Source organism: Echeneis naucrates, chromosome 24 (genome assembly GCF_900963305.1).
Source record: "Echeneis naucrates chromosome 24, fEcheNa1.1, whole genome shotgun sequence".
Classification (NCBI taxonomy): domain Eukaryota; kingdom Metazoa; phylum Chordata; class Actinopteri; order Carangiformes; family Echeneidae; genus Echeneis; species Echeneis naucrates.
Genome location: NC_042534.1, coordinates 9,282,253 through 9,302,735, shown reverse-complemented (window position 1 = coordinate 9,302,735; position 20,483 = coordinate 9,282,253). Strand labels below are relative to the sequence as shown.

The 20,483-nt window shown below is 41.4% G+C and overlaps 1 protein-coding gene across 1 annotated transcript in view; it reads right to left on the bottom strand.

Annotated features, from left to right (window-relative positions):
- Positions 1 to 511: 511 nt before the first annotated feature.
- LOC115038043 (low density lipoprotein receptor adapter protein 1) overlaps positions 512 to 20,483 on the bottom strand; it is a 31,311-nt gene continuing 11,339 nt past the window's right edge. Inside the window, exons 2-10 of the mRNA XM_029496861.1 lie at positions 15,953 to 16,095; positions 13,929 to 14,041; positions 7,289 to 7,403; positions 6,808 to 6,880; positions 6,458 to 6,544; positions 4,918 to 5,039; positions 3,898 to 3,932; positions 979 to 1,004; positions 512 to 558 (exon numbers count right to left, since the gene is read on the bottom strand). Coding sequence (XP_029352721.1) covers positions 512 to 558; positions 979 to 1,004; positions 3,898 to 3,932; positions 4,918 to 5,039; positions 6,458 to 6,544; positions 6,808 to 6,880; positions 7,289 to 7,403; positions 13,929 to 14,041; positions 15,953 to 16,095 — 761 coding nt within the window. The remainder of the gene's footprint in view (positions 559 to 978; positions 1,005 to 3,897; positions 3,933 to 4,917; positions 5,040 to 6,457; positions 6,545 to 6,807; positions 6,881 to 7,288; positions 7,404 to 13,928; positions 14,042 to 15,952; positions 16,096 to 20,483) is intronic.

The window sequence follows — 20,483 nt, the reverse complement described above, 5'->3', positions numbered from 1 at the left end:
CTTGATGGAAATTAAAATGTTGCACAAATCTTCACAGCGGCGTCGAGGAGGAGATTCAGTTCAAACTTGGTACACATTAATCAGCCTACGATCTTCTGTGCGAACTTCTTGTGTAGAAATATATATTTGTTGGCTTTGCATGTGACATCTTTTCTTTGACCTTTCCTCTGGCAGTTTGTGGATGTTTGAATGTGGCAGGAGATGGCTGTTTACACCGGGTGGAGTTTTTGTGGACTGGCAGACATACACAGAGATAGAAGCTTATAATATCAGGGTTTTTAGTCTGACTTCTCTGCACCATCCACAGAAGATCAAACAGTGAATTGCAGATTCAGGTTAAAACACCAGGGAGTGTGATGTGTTTTTCTGTCCGTTTCTTTTTTGTGGGGATGTGGTTTGGGGGTTTTGCTATCATTTCTTTCAAACTTTTTGGGTGCTGTAACTTGGTCGGTTGTTGCCAGGGTATTAGTTAGCAGACATCATATCCACAGTGGAGAGACCTCGTGGGGCCTCAGAGCTGCATCGTCAGAGATGGGTTCGGAGCAGGACTTGGCCAGTCTGGCAGACGCAGAAAAAGAGAAGGGAATTACAGGAAACAGAAAAGTTCAGCAACAGAGAGCAGAGACACGGGTAACATTTAACAAGGGCATGAAGATGATGATGGACTGACAGTGAAGGAAGGAATGGAAGGACACAGCATGCAATGTGAAGAACCATCAGTGGCAGACAGGTGGAGATTTACAAAAAGCGTGAGGTCCCTCATACAAATTATAGAAGCAAACGATGCCTGTTCATTAAAAAAAGAAAAAGAAATGACATGGTTGGTCTACTATGTTTTGATTATAAATTGAGTCAGGGCGGCGTGTTGAACTACAGATGCAGATAATGAACTACAGACAACGGAACAGTAATGTCCGGGATATATTTATGGTTTCATGCAATATGCAGAGCCAAATATTAACTTGCCACTATGCTTACCGGTGTCCATCTCAACCTCCATGTTGCTGCATGCCAGGTGAGACAGAAGACAGAAGAAATTGTGATGTTCCAACCCATGAAGCAGGTCAAAAAAACAAAACAAAACAAAGCAAAACACTAACACAGAAAGGGCACTGAGATGTGCTGTCCCTACTCCATGGTGCATTGACTCACCATTCACCACTCAAAATGAGAACTTGAAACATTTAGATGAAGTTAAATTATTAAAAGGACTTCAGTTAATGAAGGAAGCAAGGCAGAAGTTTCATAACAGTCACCTTAACTCCAAGGTCACTGTTAATTTAAGAACTTCTAAGTACAAATCAAACCATTTAATTAAACCCATTTGAACCAAAGTTGATGCCAATAGTTGGAGCACTAATTGGCTTGGATGGAGTGCTGAGCCTCTATTTGAATATCTATCCCTCTGTTCTAAAAAGTTCCTTTTTCAGAGGCCTACACCCTGACCTCTGCTCATACAGTTAATTAAAAAAACGAATATACTGAAGTTGGTTTTGTAGCATCAGTTGTAGGCTCGACCTACAATATAAAGCGCTGCTAGCAACTCGGAGAGACCACACTGCTGCTTAGACCCAAGTGGAGTTAGACGTGGAAGTTAATCGTCTCTGGTGTACAACGTAATGTACAGGGTTCTTCATACAGTGACTTCGAGGTTAATTGCTTTATTCTGTTTGACTGGTTGACATACACACATAGTTTATCTTGAGTAAATATTGCTTTATTTTTAGGTGGATGTGCCAGTTTAGGGTTAACCCTAACCCCTAATCCCTAACCCTAACCCAGCAGGGCGCCCAATCTGTTAACCACTTATGAAAGAAGCAATTTTCCAGGATGGTCTGGAGTCTAATGAGAAACATCTACTGAGGAACGTTGATAACCAAGACCACAACCCTCCTCTGCCGCTACAAATGCAAGTCCCATGGAACAGTAAAAAGGCAGGTGTCCATGTTCCCAGACAAATCTGACGCACACTACTGAGCTCATACAAGGTGAAATCCTTCAGTACTTCCTCTTGGATGTCATTCATGGTCAGGTGGCAGGTGGCATCAGTATGTCCTCATGCCTGCTGAAAAACGTCACAGTGATGGCCAGCCTGCCTTCCCCAGCTTCCACACAGACGCTTCTTTGCGTTATCACTGCCCCTCATTTACCCATGTACTCTCAGGAAATCGTTTCACGCTTCAGCACAACAAACACATCTATTAGCTACAGGCCAACACGGAGTAGTGATTTGCTTTCTCTTTAATGTTTGGTCCACCATCCCTCCGCTACTCTTCTGTCTTGTCTGTGGAAGGATAAAGCTGCACTGCAGGATAACATCCACGCATATCATCTGGCTAGATGAGGATCTGAAAGGCCATGCAGAGCTCCCAGGCAGTCACTGCACCGTGTGGCCTACATTTACAACAGTTTATGGTGTGTTTGTGGAAATGTTCAAAGATATTTTTAAAACTTTTGAGTTCGAGTATGTAGAGAAACCAAATACTCATGCGGTTGTTTGTGCTGTATGTTTTACTTAAAACTGGAATCAGTGTGAGTTAGTCGGTGTGTGACTTTTTTTTGGCCCTGTCAAACCTCAACCTCATTTTAATGTATTTGTGGGCATCTCACGGCCATGAAACGACAATTTCACAGAACAGCTCACTTTCAAAATAAGGTGTTGCATTATAATCCTAGCTCAGCGATAAAGTGCTGATGCACAGCAGAGTGTCCTTCCTGGCTGCAGCTGATGTGCTCTGGGCAGCTCTGTCAGCAGAGGTGGAGAGCACGTAATCAGCGATCTGAAGTCTGGTTCAGCTGTGACACAGTGACCTCACCAGTGTTGACGATGTACGCAGGTTACACATGCTTTCTGTACTAATTGAAATGCTTGCCATAAAACGTCCAATCTAACATAAACTATGTTATTAAACAGCTCCAGGAATGGATGGTAGAAAGCTAGATGATTTGCCATTTAGCTTTTTCTGAATGAGTTAGTTTGTTCTAATGAAAGGAAATCTGTCCTTTTTAAACTGTGGCCATTATATCAGCGGTTAGTAGGCATTTCTGCCTAATTTATTCAATTGTCAGCTGCAACGACCCAGCATTCAAATATTGCCAATTCCAGGAGATGCTTTGGAATAATTCATGGGATATTTTATTGAAGTGTTGCAGAATTAGTTTACCCAAAGGACTTCAAATCATGGAGAAAAAGCTGAATTAGGGCTTTTAGTCTGCTTTGAGTAGAGGAGATACAGTATTTTTTTCCTCATATAACACCGCCAGAGATTTAAATCACAGTAACTGCAGTCAGTTTTTATATGTAGTTAACTTCAGGGAAGCTTAAAGATTGATATCATTTGTAAATAGCAAATTCACAATATAGGTTTCATGTGAAATATATGTTATAGACATCTTTATCATATATAGTGTATATCTTCTTAACATTAAAATCTGTAAACGTTGTGGTCATTCAACACGGCACCAGTCGGTGATGAATGTACAACAAACACAGCACACAATCAATACAGTAACACCGTCTCATCTATAACCTTGCGACTGTTTTCATAGAAATGAATGAATTGTGAATGAATCGTGATTTTCATTTCTACACATATCTGATGTGTTTGTACATATTTGAATTAAAATGTATCAAATTGTGGATTTCGTACCTAAAATGGGCTGAAATCTGACTGACAGGTTGCCATCATCATCATCATCAGCATCTACAACTACTCAACAGTACTGAAGAGGTGATGCATTCGTGCTTAGAATTGAAATCAACATTTAAATTGGTTTTACAAATGCTGTTTGTAGAGTACCGGAGGAGTTCGTGTGCGAAATAATCTCATTTCCTTTCATAAATTAAAGAAAAGCTCCCCAGTGTTCAGCGGTCTTGCAGTCATACACAAAGGTTACCTTGAGAACGTATCGTCAAGTCCATCCTCCACATCCTGTTGAGACATAAACAACATGAATCAATGCACATATAAATGATTTTATACTGCTACTCTACTTTGAAGCCCCGGTGCATTTCCACTGACTCAGTTGTTTTTCGTAACTTGGGTTTATTCATATGACTCATAAATTCATTCATGAGTGAATCTTGTTATATTGATCCTCTCTCTTCCGCCGCTGACTGTACTACATCAGTGGTACACAACATAGCTGCCAACATATGCAAAAGACATAACACGCAATCTCTTAGTTCTATTTCCTTTGCTCTAGATTTTCCAACCTATCGGGTCCTTTATTTATTGTTAACGTACTGAATCTGAGAGACATCAATCTGCTCAAGTTAGACTGGAAAAAATATTGCATTCAACTCCATGTAATGGAACGATATTAACACAAGAGCGTATGACAGACCAATTTTGTCAATGAGAGGAAAACATGACACAGTGAGCCGAAGTGAGACCAGCCTGAGGGGAAGATATTGTAATGAATATCGTGCCACCTAGTGTTGAACATCTGTAAGTGGACGGATGACATATCAGCTGGTCAGGTTCTTCAGCCTGAAAACAAAACGCATTTACTACTTTAACTGTTTAAACCCAACTTATTGGTGCGACTGAAAAGGAATCACTCATTCATCAAATTGTGACCTCATCATTAGTTGTGGTCCATTTTCTGCTGGCCTGAACAGAGCACAGTGGTCTGGCAAGCTGCCTTCGGCCGTGTAAACTCAGTATTTTCATCCAGCATGGTTCAGTCTCATCAGGATTTGGGGTGGCGACATTCCGTAGCTTCGCATTTCTTCATTTAAATATTATTCCAATAAGCGACACATAGTGAGGCCCATAAGTAGTGAGTTTGGGAGAAAGACAGGACTGACATTGCATTGGTGTTCCGCACTAGCAGATATCTTGGGTTGAGCTATCCGAGTTTGGCATCACGAGATAACCAATGAGCTGGCTGGAGGCCGACGGTGTGACCTACCCAGGAGTCATGTTTGATCGGTCGCCTTCGAGTGGGATTACTCCGAGGTGAGGGCGAGCTGAGTAAGGCAGAGAAGAAGGGTCTGCGCAGCTTCTCCTCCATCCCAACAGCCTTGTATGCACCTGGATAAAAGGTGGGGGGGCATAACGGGTGAGACGGAGACAGACGGCGGGCCAGAGACATACACAGGAAACAGAGAAGAGACTTTTTAGCCTTTATGTCTTTACATTAGCAGAACATCAACTCAAATCAACTGCAACCAGCAGAATTTAAATCATGTCTGTTAAACTTTGAGGTCCTTAAGGCTTTCACACCAGAGTACAGTTTCATTGAAAGAAGCTTTAAAAGGCAGGCATTTAGCTAAAAAGTCTTAACAGGTGATTAAGTCTCATTTTGTAGCCCAATTGACCTCCTGAAGTACGGATAGTATTCTGACCTATAAATGTCACAGTAATCGGAAAGTACTTTAACGCTATCGCTCCTTTGAATGACTGATGAATCACGTGTAATTAAGTGATTTTCTCGCTCTCTGCCTCTGTGTGTGTGTGATTGACGCCAAGCAACAGCAGCATTTACTCATCACGTTGACTGGAACTCGCTGTGTTGGTGAGGATAATCAAACCTGAATTCTGATTTCTACCTGTAAAGACTCTAAATCTGCATGTAAATTCTATCTCAGCTCAGTTTTTACACACCTAATCCGATCAGTATAACGTTGTCTGACAAGCCACTTCTTTCTCTTCATGCTGAAATTGCATAATCTCCCAGTTAAAGAGCTGAATTCCTACAAACCATTTTCAAATGTGACAAACTACAGTAAGAAAAAGCAATTAAAGATGTAAACCCCTGAAATCATTTAGCTATTGGGGAAAAAAACAACAAATTTGAATTTGAACTCTTTTCCTTATTTACTCGTTGTGACCTGAAGACGAAGCAGATGGAGGGAAAAGAAAAACAACATCACATATCATCAACACCAACTCTTATATGGGTGGGAAATATGAAGCCAATGCCCTAGCTAAGCAAAAAGCCTGAAAGCAGAGGGAGCCAGTGAGCTCGGGTTTGTCAAAAAAAATATTGCTCTCTCTAGCACGTTTTATCATTTGCCTAATCTATGCAAACCAAACCAAAGTCTTAAAACTGACAAGTTGTGGTTTTTCTGGCAGCTACCTGCCAAAAATATTTCTTGGCCAGATGCAACTTCTGGGCACTAAGTTGCCTGTGAAACCTTGCGGTGCCGTTTTGGCACTTCAGTTTTGACAAACAGTGGAGAAACAAGTTAGGCATTTTTATCAATGAGCTTTTGATGTTCTGATGGGCTGATTTTTTATTTATTTATTTTTTTAACCTGAGATGAAGTCGAATTGTAGTTTCAAGTCTTTATGTCATGTTAAGATAACTCCTGCCTCGAGCCACTTTATTCAAAAGTGAAGTTTAGGGCATAATCTCAGATGTGTTGGATTAATTGTTTGATACTGACAGCTGTGCTCAGCTCCCTGGTGCTACTTTTAGCTAATGAAAGAAAATAAAAGAAACTCACCTGCTGGAACACACTGAGTGTCTGTGGTCTCTATCTGCGCGTTGCTTGCTGCACAGGAACAGCAGGTCCTGGCCTTTTTGCTTTTGCCTGAAGACGTGTGGAAAAATGATAAACCAAATATGAAGAAACGTATAGGAACCAGCAATGCAGAGAGAGAGGGGCGTCAACAAGTAAAACCATCAGCTCTCCTGGTTTTATAAATAACATTTTCAATAAGTTCCCGGTCAAATTGGATTGAAAAACCAAAGGAAATCAAAGTTAGGCGTAGTTGACGGATTCCAGACTTTTATGGCTCCTATTCTGTCAAAAAGGAAAACCTCTTACTAAAGCACCCCGATGAGTGAACTCACCTTCCTGAGCAATCTCCCAAAGATCCAGAGCTACTTTAAAGGCCTGGGCCACCGTTAATGTCACAGCCTGAGCCTGGAGGAGGGAAAGGGAAGATTAACAGTCATGAAACAAGCATATTAAAATAACACACAGAGCACACGCTTTCCTTCAACTTGTTCAGCACAACTGAGATCAGATTTCTACTTTTTCAAAAATCTAATTTCAACATTTAAAAAGTTCTAGCTGTTTATGAAGAAATGCATTTCTATTGATCTTTTAGTTCTCATTATAGGGTAATATGTTGTATTAGGCGGTCTCATTTGAGGTGCCACAAGATGGAGCCAGACACCTTCGCCAGTCATACGAGTTGTGGCCTTGATGCTGGTCATTACACAAAATCAACAAGCTGATCTCCTGACCTGCAGAGGCCTAAGAGTATACATGACATGACTTAACCACATCCAGATACATGCCACAAAATCACAAGTGTTGCACACTTACAATCTTCTTCTTTTGGCAGAGAAACGCGTGGCACTCCAGAGTCTCATTGAACTGACTCTGAGAGACGTATGCAAAGACCTTGTCCTGAGTTTTATCGGCCGTGCAGTACGAGATTCTGAAAAAGAAAGTCGGTGCATTCATACTCACAAAAGATTTTGATCCAAATTGACGTGGACAAGTTTTTTTCCCCATTAAGTTCAACATATGCAGTACATTAAATCATGTTCATTATCATTGTTGGCATCACACATGCCAATTTAGGCCATTACTTTGCTTCCATGCTCCACCTTTTACACAAGAACACCAGTTGTTAAAGGCTGAAAATGGTGGCCATTAATTTTATGTGGATCAAGTCTCAGCTGAGAATGAGAGAGCAGGATACAAATGGGCAGCAGCGACACGCATTAAAGATACTTGAAGCTGTGAAATGGCTCTGTGGTACTACATTCTTTGATACAGCATGTGTGTGAACTCATGTTGATATAATAGTGCTTTGTAGATGCTGAGTTTTTTCCCCTCATGCAGCGCTCAGATGATCAACTGACCCTGACGTTCTCAGTTAAATGATCTGTCAGTGGAGATACAGGGTAGCCCCTTTTTCTTCTGTATTACACAAATTATGTTCCCCCACAAACTTTTGTTTCATTTGCTTCTAAAAAAATTTTGAAAAAATGAAAAAAATTCCACAGCCAGAGAAATGGATGTAAAGGTGCTCATTTCTAAAATAAACTCCTTTATGGTAGGACATCACATTGCAACTTCTTATGAACTACAGGAAAATAATCTCTCTGGCGTGGGAACAGGTTGTTGAAATATCCAAATTTCAGCTGTCAGTGTAAAATGCTAAGTCTTTGATTCTAAATTGATTTCCAGCGTTACTATATTACAGTCGAAATCTCATTCCCAAGCGTCACAGTGAATCCCTCCTGGATCCAGTCTGTGGTTTTCAAGGAATCCAGTCATCTGCACATCCAGTTACAGATGCAGCCTTGTGCTTTTCAACGGTTATCTAAAACCAATCTTGCCCACCAGGCCATTTTGCAATTCTGCAATGGCTCACTAGATTCACTAAGGTGACAGACATACAAGCATCAAATTTGTTATGTTGGATTTTATGTGGACCATTAGAGGCGGTCTACAGTCCCCCCCCCCCCCCCCCCCGTATGTCTGCGTGAGGCCGTTCCAGGAACCAGCTGTGTGCGTTATGTTCGTTGCTCTAAACTGATGAAAATGAGCCACCATCATTTTATATGCAACCTTTATTGACCACAGCACAAGGACAAGATTGGGTCATTTACCACTCAACTGGGAAAAACACTGACTTCTCAATCTCAATGAGCTTTCGATACTCAGGGTTTCCCCGGGTCATGTAGGCTGCAGTCACCAGTGTGTGAATCTCTCTGTAACGATCTCAGCAACTTGTAAACTCTGTGCAAAGCCTCTCATTTATGCAGCCTACTTCAAAAGAAACGCTAAAAAGGACGTTTTAATTTGATCAAACAACAAGCATGAAATCACCAGCCCTCACATCTTCCTCTCGGATTGTTTGCTGGTTGCACCACTGATGCGTGACCCACATAGCAAAGCCCAAGACACCCAGCTCTGAACCCACCCCGTTCACACACCCATACCCCACGCCTTTTCTCCAATGTTTGGACCCTTATTGCAGAAAAAAAGCTGAATGGTTGAGTTTACTAAATTGGAAAACGAGGGCCATACAGTATAAGCAACTACCGTAACCAATCCACAAGATTTCTCATTTTATTGACAAATGAACTTTCTCCTAGCTCCCTGTGCTGTGTTTTCACTCACGTCATCGAATGGGTTCTTCAGACCTCCACAGGGTTGTAAGTTGTTGTATGTGCAGCTTTCTTTTTTTTTTTTAATCTATAAATTATTACAGAATTATAACGATAGAGTTAATAATTATAGAAGAATTCAGCATAGTCCATGTTTAATTTAGTAACTGCAGCAATAGTAAAGAAGTTATTTTCCAAAGGCATATCAAAGGCAACAAGAAACACACACACACAAAATAAATAAATAAATAAATAAAAATCAAAAGGCCACTGCTTGAAAGTTATTCAGTAGCTGCTGGAGATCATTTTTTTATGCTTAAATGAATAAATGTATGAAGTAAATGTATAAATAAACACAGGTAATTCGTAGATATGGCAGATTAACTTTTCATGTCATTTTGGAACTGGAACTGGAAAGCACCCAGAGGTCCTTAGACGCCCTTCAACACAAAGTACTGTTCATGGTCTACATTCAGCTATAAGCCTAAACAAAATGAACAAACAGGCCAGTGCACATACAGTGCATGTCTGACTCACTACTGTCCCCAAATTTGTGCATCAGTGAGAATATACAACTCTCATTTGAGCTTTGAATTTCTCCGCTTTGAAGTCATGGTGAGCAAAAATGGAAATATGTGAAATTTGTAAATGTATCACATCTCTATCTATTGTCAACATCAAGAATGTCATGAATATGAATTTATCATCCATATTAATACATACTCTATATATGCGTGGGTAACCCAGAAAAAAGCATGTTGTAATCTTTATGCAAATATAATGTGACTGTACTAAAAGAAACATCTCATTGAAGAGGATACACACAGATTTGATCTTTTTCAGAGAGATATAGTCTTCAATTTAAAACGGTAAAAGGTCACTATAAAATCTGCCTGTATGCAGATGGTGCAAGAAAAACATTTTCAAAACTGCCACCAATGTCACAAACAATGGAGCACAGTCTGAAACAACAGAAGAAAAAAAAAATATATATATAGACAACATCCCTGTTTTCATTAAGCTTTAACAACAGAAGCTGAGCTGTCAGGTTGCATCACATCTCCAAAGGGACTTCTGTGGATGGCAGGCTTTTGATCTGTTTGCGGTGTCGAGCACCAGTGTTTGTTGGAAAGATTCAGAATATCAATGGGAATTCTTAAATATTTACAATACTAAGCCTGAATGGAACTTACATGCCTCAAAGCTCCGCATTTTCTGTGCACACTGAACAAAGCAGGTATGCTATTTGTTGCAACAATGAGCTGCCTTTGTCCACCCGTTGTACTCTAAGTGTAATAGTGAAGAAACAATGTAGCTTTTTCTGCAGGGAAGCGGGCATGAAAGCATTTTCTCACAATGCTGAAGAGAAGCTGTCGATCACAGAAGCAGAAGATGCCTGATTATTTGTAGGAATGTTCATGAGCAGCGCGGTCACGTCCCGTATCGTCTGTTCGGGATCTTACAGACACATCTCACTAATCTAATGGCACAGCAGAGCATCACTGCCAGGTGGAGTGCCAGTCAGTGTTTCATCTCTCCTTTTCTGCCCCGTGTGTTTTTACTGATTGATATGCTGGTCGGTCACTGAGAGCTCTTGTCTGAATATGAATCAGAAACTTGTCCAGATGGAAGCTCAACACCCTCACAATGTTCTCACTGGGGAATGCTAAATAAGGGTTTAAAAAAAAAAAAAAAAAAAAAAAAAAAAAGAGGGGGGCGCAATTAATCCAGCCTGGCTGCATTCAAATTCTCAACTTGCATTTAGACCAGATTGCTTTGTTTAATACCAAGAACCAAACTAACCACTCGCTCATCTTTCTTCTTAGAACTGTGGCGTTTTAGTTTATTTTTCACACTTAATTGCAGATTTGATTTTAAATGGTGATAATTATAATTTTTCTATATTATAATCTACACTTAACATGTTTGTAGAAATTTGAAAATGAAATGTGGTCAGGGAAACGCTGTTTTCTGAATTATGCTAGAACTTGAAATGAGTCTACTTGTTAAAGAGGAGGATTCAGGCCATGTGTGAAAAATTTATTTGACTTCTGACTTTAATCTCAGAATTCTGAGAAAAGGAAAGTCAGATTTCTGAGGCTAAACTCAGAAGTGAAATAAATTTTTTTATGTGAGACCATAAGCATAAATCAGTGCCAAGGTTAAAAAAAAAAAATAATAATAAATACAATTCTAAACCTCTCACTGGCCTCAAGACTCAACCCAGAAACTTCTTACAGCAAAAGCAGCAGCAACATTCAGACTGGTCGGAATCGAGGGGAGGACCTGAGACTGGAGCAACAGTTAAACTATGTGGTTTTATAGGGATTATGAGCTTCAACAGGCTTTTCTTTGACCATTGCACAAAGCCAGGCTCACTGTTTGCCCCCTTCTTCCAGGGTTTACACTAAGCTAAGTGAACTAGGCTAACAAACCACTGACTAAAGCTTCAAGTGCACCATAAAACAAAACTATCACTGCATGCTTCTGCATACAATGTGGCAGGCATAGGCAAACATATAAAATCAGACACCTTGGCTGAAAAGTGAAGCTAATGCAGGAGTGCCTTAAAGCTGCAAAACGGCTCCGCTTCTGCCTTAAATTCAAATCATATTCCTTCATTTGCCACAGTGGGGTTATTGCATTGTCATCTCAAGGAAAATATGCATTAGAGTGTGTCTGCCCCATGATTATGAGACTGAATTAGAAACTGCATCCTGCCTAACAATCAAGTTAGAGAACAGAGCAGGTCAGATCCACCCTTCACTCCTTTTCATCTCCACCTTCTACACCTAATTAGGTTTCTTCTGGTTTAAAAAAAAAAAAACAAAACAAAAAGGCATCAGTCAACCTCAAAGCTTCAAAACAGCTAATGGCTGATACCAACTCAGCAGGAGGCACAAGCTTCCAGATGTTGAATAATCATTTCATTTCATGTTTTATCAAATAGTCAAATTTATCAATACTAGTTTATTCTATATTTCATTGACCTATTAAGTACGTAAAAGCACTGTGGTAGAATATGTGCTCTGCTAAATCTGGCCGGAGTCCGTGGTGCTGTGATCACACTGGAAGATCACGCTCATGATAACACAGCTTCGGAGAATGCTGCAAATTAGATGCACCGTAAAGAACTGACAGGCTGCTAAATCTGCCAGATAAAGTATAACACATAAAGTGTGGCACTGCATTATCCGCAATCTTCGCTTCTTCATTAGGACAGCTTGGAGAGCGACAGGAAGTGGGATAACATGCCGCAAATGACTGGAAATGAACCCGTGTCGCCCATGAGGACCTTCTTCCTCCTTTTTATGTGGTGCTCAGGCTACACATTACACTGTCAGCACACATGGAGGATCTTATTTCCAATGCCCATTTCCTTCCAGTCCATTATCTATTCCCCCACAAAGCTCCTCTGAGAAAGAACAGCCGAGGCTTTCAGCGAGGGTAGATACACAATTAAAAACACACATTTACATACAGACTCACTGTGTAAGGTGCACCCAGGCACAGACATGTATGCACACATACTGTGCACCTGGCTCTCCTCTCCCTTATGTGTTCACACGGTAAACAGAGGCTAATTTGATCTATTCTCTCAAACCTACACTCCACTTTCTTTCACCCCTCGCTTGCTTTTCTGAGCCAATAAATGGATTATGTGCAACAAAAATAAGATACAAGGCGGGGCGGGGGGGGGAACAGTGGTGTAGGAGCTGCAAGGAAGAGGAGCTGGGGGTGGGGTCTAATAAAGGGGATAAATCACTCCTCAGTCAACCCAAGCTCTGTATGTGGCCCTGTAATCGCTCCTGTGTCATTATTCTGGGGTATGGAGAAAGACTGGCAGCAAGAGCTTCAAAGCGAGCAATTAGGCGTGAGTATTCCTGCGTTCAGAGCTCTGTTTATGTTAATATAAGCAGAAAAGAAAGATCTCTGTCTATACAGAAAAGAAGAAGGTAAAGAAGGGGACGATAAGGAGAGAACAGAGGGAGGATCAAAGAGGAGGCTGATTCCTATGGCCTGTGGTCTGTTACTGCTGATAAGGTGGATCAGACAGGGATGCAGACCTCTGTGCCCGTGCACTCACTCACACTCACACACACACACACACACACTCTCTGTCTTCATCACAGCCTGTTCTGTAATCAAAGTCCAGCCATATGATGTTTAGACTGTAATCCTCAATGACACGAGGTCCAGCCTGCATTACTGGATGCTATCGAGAGAGGGGGAAGCAAGCCAAACATATCCCAATCCCTGCACTCTCACACACACTTCACTGATTAGGTAGAATGAAGCCTAGCATGGTGCTGGGAAAGGTTAGAGACAGAAGCAGTCCCCTCCTGCCCTCTCTTTATTGGTTACCGAGTGAATTGACCAAACCGTGCAGTTACTAAACATAGAGCTGTTTGGTTTATAACTGCAACAAGAGCTGAAGAAATCTTTGTTGTTAGCTGGAGGAATTTGATTTAGTTGTGTGATACAGAGGTGATGACAGACTTAACAATATGCAGGGCAGAAATAGTTCAGTTCCTGAACCCTAAACGTGAAGTCATTATGTCTCATGTCATATTGCTCACCCATGACAGTAAACGAGACACTCACTCATCGTGGTAGTTAATATGAACATCTAGATTTAGCCTTTTTATGAAGGCCTTGCAAAAAATGTTTTCCTAAACATTTTCTGGAACTCTGAAATTAAATCTGTTATTTGGCTATAATCTAGAGAGAACATTTATTTTGAGAGCAACATGTATGTGTGTACACAAAGCCTTTCCAGATATTGCACTAAAAACCTGATGGAAACAAAGCACACTGATGTCAAATATTATCTCCTTTACCTGTATATGGAGACGTTCTCTATGAGGTCTGTTGTCTCTGTGTCTGTGATGATGATGCCTTTAGGTGAGACCGTCAGTGTTACTTTTCTAAACTTCTTAGCACCTGCTCTGGCCTGTGGGTAGAAAAACACACACACACACACACACACACACACACACACACATTATATCAAATGGAGGCACAGACAAAAGCAGTCTCTGACATTAATATAAGATGATTTTACTTCTGACTAAATGCCAAAAGCACTCAAATGCAACAGTAGCTGTTGGGCAAAAATGAGCAGCCGGCTTCAGTAGTCCCAGAAATGTGACAAATTTCTAAACTCTGACAGAAGTGAAGGGGGTTGGGGACCGCAGTGCTTAGCGCAGAATGAGTACTCCAGGTCAGGCTGGCTGTCACCAACTTCCCCCTGCTGCTTTGTTCCATCTGGTATTTCATAAAAATACTGCCATAGAGCTGAGTTTGCAGTCTGTGAGAGCGATGGTGACAATGACAATGACCTCCTTATCATGAAATTAGCGAGCAAATGAGAGCAGTTTAGTTTTACAACCAAATGACAGCAACTGCGGTGACTGTGAAAGCATAAAGAGGAGACAGAAAAAAGAAGGGGCATTAGAGGACCTGATTTAATAATTATACATTCATCCTGCATGAGAATGCCGTCGCTTCTCCAAGAGGTGACATAAAAGGCAAATGGAAGAGAAGCTGAGGATGAAAAGTCCAATCTCTGCTCTTTGGAAAAACTAGGACTTCTTGAGGCCCACAGAAAGATCCGACGGCTTTCTGTAGGAGCCAAATGCCCTGGAGATGGTTTTAATGAACACCACATTCCGCCTTAACCCACACAACTGACTATGGGAAACTGGGGGGGAATCACCAACAATCACATTTTTTCACTGTCTTGTTAGAAGTGTCATGGCATGACGCAAGAAACTAATTTGCCAGCTTGCGATAGCCCAAGTTTGACCTTTCTCTACACATTTGGTCCCCCTGGCTTGTCTTATTGTGCCTGAGTAGAGCATGTCATAAATGGGAAAGTCACAAATGCAGTCAGCCATCCCATTCACACCAATTAGTTTCCAAGGGGAACAGACAGAGACAGCCGAGTTTCTTCTTCTGTCCTGTGTAAATCAACAGCATGTGTTCAGCCTGTAATTGAGAAGTGGAGGGTTTGTGAGTGGACAGCAGAGAAACCCTTCCATTAGCAACATTTTCATTGTTTTCACTCTAGTGAATTGACAGGATCCTGAATTGATCTGGAAAGCCGGGCTCATAAATCCCCAGTGTGGCCAAGTGTGTTGTTGAGTAAACATATCACTGGTTTGACTGCTGCAAACGTTCAACACTCGATAATCCTGGATTAGTAACTATGACTTTACACGGCCATGCTGACCTTGATGTAAACGTGATATAAATAGAAGCATGCGAAAGCTGACTGATGGCAGTGCAGCAGTTTACTGGATATTGGGATATCGGCTATAAGAAGAGGGCCCTTTCATCATTTTCTTGCTCCCTTGTTATCTGGAGAAAGGCACACTGAGCCGCAAGTGCTGCATTAGATCATTAGTGATTGTGACACAATAATTTCCTGACTATTAGAATATACTTTCACCTCCCTTTCTCTGTCTGGGATGCTACTCCAAGCTGTCAATATGATGCAACAATTGAACAATGTGTCCTGGGTCATCAGGATAGTGTGGATAAAATCTAAATTTACTGACTGTTCCCCTTTCAATCTCTCAGATAGTGTGTATTGCACTTTGAGGCTGTAATTTCACAAAACCACAGGAGACTTTCTATAAAGAGCACCACTGTAATTGAAATCCTCACAGTGTCACCCTTGAAATTTGATCTCACCTGCAGACTTTACTCTTTGCACTGTTTACTCTGTTTGCAAAATATCAGATTAAAGTGTCACATGCTAAAGTTTCAATGGAAGCTGAACACACACACACACCAAATAAATAAATAAAATAAAAAAAAAAATTTGCCAAACAGACATTGCAGCATGCCAGTCACTCACCGTGGCAACAATTCTGTGAATGGCTGCTGAGGCCATGTCCTCGCCTTTAGGCTGGCCCACCAGTGTCATGCCCAGGTACTTCACATTGAACACCATCCCCTCCAGCAAAGTCTCCTTGGTGTCGGTCCAATTCTCTGGCAGCTCTGATGAATAAAGAAAAAGACAAAAGATTTAGCATTTTTATTATTACTGGTGCTCGAGAATCCTGGAAAATATGCAGACTAATGTAACCTTTTTCAAATGCTTGTGGACGCCTGTGAATGACTGATGAATGTGTCTGTAAAAGTCACGCAGACTGTTTACAATACTTGGCACAGACAATATGTGAGCTGGCAGAGTGAAGTCACAGCTGAGCAGACAATGGCATGGATACACAGACTCAGTTTGCAGTCATTCTGTGTGATACAACAAGGTCAATGTGAAAGGATTTTTTTGCTGAAAGATTAAAATGCCTTTCTGTCTGAGCAGTGCCTTTTTATCACAGCCGTGCAGTAAGAAAAACTTTCCGTTGGAAGGCATGGCTATCATAATATGAGCTCTACCGGAGGTGTTCTACATGGTTATTTCTGGCAGAAAAGCTTCTGCAGAAAGCTTAAAATATCACCTGGACACCCGGAGCATCAGGAGAGGAGAATAGGTTATTATCTTAAGAATAAACTGTGCAACAGACCACATAAACTTGTCATAAACGTCATGGGCCAATAAACTATGCAACACAATCCATTAATCCACAGCAATTCAAAGCATTCTTGCATCTCCAGAGCCGGCAGTGATAAATGAAATTATGTGATCAATGCATAAGCAGGTGGCAAATGGACGTGAAAGTTTTGTTTTCTTCTGTGCTCTGAGGTGTTTATGCTCATAGCGCTGAAAAATCTAATATAGTGAGAACCACAAAGCGGAGCGTGGAGAGCGAGAAAGAAAAAGAAACAGAGACACACATGCGCACACACAATCCTCGTCCAACACTACTGGGTTTATACTGGCACCAAACTCTCCACATGGGCTGAGCCATCTGTCACTAGCAGGCCCCATGCAGCTGTGAAGGCGAACAGCAGAGAACACCATCCACGTTCCACCACTTCCAACAACTCTGAATTATTAACTAATCTTCAGTCGCACTGTGGGGGCGGCTTCAAAACCAGAGAGCACATTTGATGTCACAACACGTGATTGCTTGGATACATAGTGGACGGCGAGGCTACGCTGTCTTTGACTGTCGTGAATGCGAAGTGCAGGATAAGTCGCTTACTCTGTCTCACATGGAGGTTTTGCTGTTCACACTTACAGCAATTCACAAAATGAAAATAATATAGTTACTGCTGAGAGCCTGAAAATTAACCACTAATGCACTATTGATCCACGAGGGAGAAACTCATCTCCTCTCCACAGGAGGTCAGAGGTCAGGTCCAGCTGGGATCAGTCTTTTAAGAACACTCAACATCATTAAGAGATGATGGGATTGGCACTTTACTCCTGTTTTCTTGCTTTACCATCACTTCCAAACATAATTTCCCTGTCTTCAATTACAGTGACAAGGCCGTAGGACGTGCAGCAGTATATATTTCATGATAATGGCAAATGAAACCGCAGCTCACTAAACTACCACTCCAAGAAACAGTGACGGGGCAACACGGCTCAGTGTGCCTGGAGGTGAGGATTTACTTTATTGTTGGATCATCAACTGGTGATGCTACTGGCTTTTAACTGGGACACGCAGCTTCAGTCTTTAGCCTCAGTCTATCAGCATTACATAATCTACGTAGCAAAGAGGGCATGTTTAAGACCCTTTGACTTCCATTTTAAAATGGATCAGATGTCAGATAAAGAGTTTCGAACCCAAACATGAATGTTAGCACCTCTCACCTGTCTAGCTATAAAATCTTCTCCGATCCAGGTGACAAAAATGGGTGAAAACAGAGAGAAAATGCTCAAAAGTGAATTTTGAGTGTTAAATCTGCTGTTAGCAACGTTAAATATGTGTTTCACTACAATAGGAAGATTGACGGGCACAGCGACGGGGACTGTTGTGCATGTTGTGTGGATTAGTGAAGGGTCAATGTTAAGCAATTAAAAATGACTTAACTCTGCTCTGCCTCAATATTAAACTTTAAATATAGCTTGGGTCAACCCGACCAGCCAAACAGCCAGTTCCTGTCAAAAGCTTAATTGCACGGTTGAATTTTTTTAAATGCCACAGTACTATAAAGCACACATTAGTTGTGCAGTCTTTGCCTGGCTACACTCATGAATTATTAAAAAGCTTCATGTTGATGCTGCAGGGTTTCCAACGTATTATCCCCCGAAAAGAGGGATGCTTAAATTTTTAATAAATCCTGTGTGAGTCTACAGAGGGAATGGGACTGATAAGAGTGACAGGAACAAGCGGAGGGAGGCTAATTGGATTTTAACATGTTGAAGAAAATACTGTGGCGCACCGAGATGAGTGCTATTTGGAATTTTTAGGAGGACAGTGGACATCTGCATTTATGGAGATGTTTGCACGGAGTGTGTGCTGGGAAGCGAGGGTGTGTAGATCTAATTTTCGCGAGCACAAAATAAGATTAGGGAGTGCATTGATGACATTTCACAGCTTCACACCTGTGCTGCACACAAAAACCTCATAGTAAGGACACACACTGAAGCCATCAGTGGGTTATAATGATGGCACATCTTTCAGAATCAGGCCTCAAGTCTATTCACGTAAAGTTATATTAGCACTGCCCTGAGGTGGTTAACACACTGAAACACTTGACGTTTTGTTGAACAAACGACTGACAAGTGTCGCATTTCACAGTAACCGAGCTGTTGTATAAACGTCGCTATGTGCTCTGCATGCCTTCAGCAACATGCAGTGATCACCAGCTGTTTCTTCCAGCACCACACTCAGTAATTTAATTTCCACTTAAGTTAAAACCGCACCCGGGTGTATTCTCCTCGGGCTCAACATCTACACTTACGGTTAATTAATAACACAAACAGGAAGGCACTTCTACGCAGACAGGCACAATATAGCAAGGGCATATGAAAAGGTTTTCAGGTGGTGCAAACACAATATTACACAGATGAGTTAATTGCAGAAATGGTTGGAATAAGCGTGGGCCTTGGGGCTAAAGCCACAAAACCATTCCCTGTGTTCGATTTCACAACTTCAGCAAGAAGCCGTTGCACACACCATGCTGGTTTCACTGCAGTGAAATGAGAGTACAAGCAACACATGAGGAAGAAAATACTGAGCTTAATCACACCCCTCTCCTCCACATCCCCCTTGATATAAGCTCTTTGCCTTACTGTTTCACTCATCTGATGGAACTTTGAATCTAGGACACCACCTTGACAGGAAAAATAGGCCGCACATTCAGGGAAGATGGTGAGCTGGGATAGTGCGTATGTGTGGGAGGGTTGGTGGTGGTTGGGGTGGGGGGGGTCTGGTTTCCTGATTCTGCCTTGAGGGGGGAACCAAGTACAGCAAAGTCCTGTCTTTCTAGCTCTTGCTTCTCTCACCGTTTTCTTAATTCTAATCTTCACCTCGTCAGTCGTCTATTTTTTTTTTTTTTTACCCTTCCTTTGCCTCTGATTATACCTACAGCATAAAAAAAGAATAGCTCGTCAGATACGTCTTAATCAGTGCAAACTACACTTTTACACAGTGACAACATCAACAGTAACAAAGACGGAGTCATCGGATCAAACAGCCTACGTTGCTAAGCAACCACAGGAATTATCGCTACACAGCAGCAGGAGCAGGGAGGTGGTACCTGCAAATTATATCACAGAGCACCTTGGCCAGGCATCAAAAGAAACGTACAAACCGCATAAAATGCTTGAATAACAGTGGGATTACCCAGCGCTCCAAACTGGAGCCGTGCATCACACTCCCACCTCTGGAACTGCTTAGTTCACATCCAATGGGCACACACCAAAAACCATGTCATGCTATTTAAAAATATTACCACCCAAACTTTGTATGAGCGCAATGAAAGCAAGAAAGCGCTAAAGGTGGAGCTTTCAAATTGCTTTTCTACCCGACCAGCACTCCAGATTGCAATGACTTTTAAATTAGCATAAGGGAAAAAGAAAGAAGTGGAAAAATATGTTGGAGGTGGGAAAACCTTGGCATCTTTACATGAAAATTTACTTCCATCAAGAAAATTTACAAATTATTTTGACTCCAACATGCAAGACGGAAATGTAAAAAATGCCTGACGGCCCCATGTCGTGCTGCATAGTTTAAATCCAACAGAGCCAGCTTTTCAACACATTCTCACTGTTTTGCAATTACAGTTTTTTGAAAGCCTTCAAAAAGCTTTTTTTTTTTTTTTTTTTGTGGGGGCATTCAATGTGATGCATTTCATTTTTCTCAAAAAAGACCAATGTAAGCAAAACCAATAAAAGACACACGATTCCCTGAGGACCGTTAATGTATTTAATTGTGTTTGGCTACTTTTGTACCATTTTCTTTGAAGCTTCCATTTCATCAACAATGGCAGGGCAAATATCTGTGGAGTAAAAAACAGAAAAAAAAAATCTG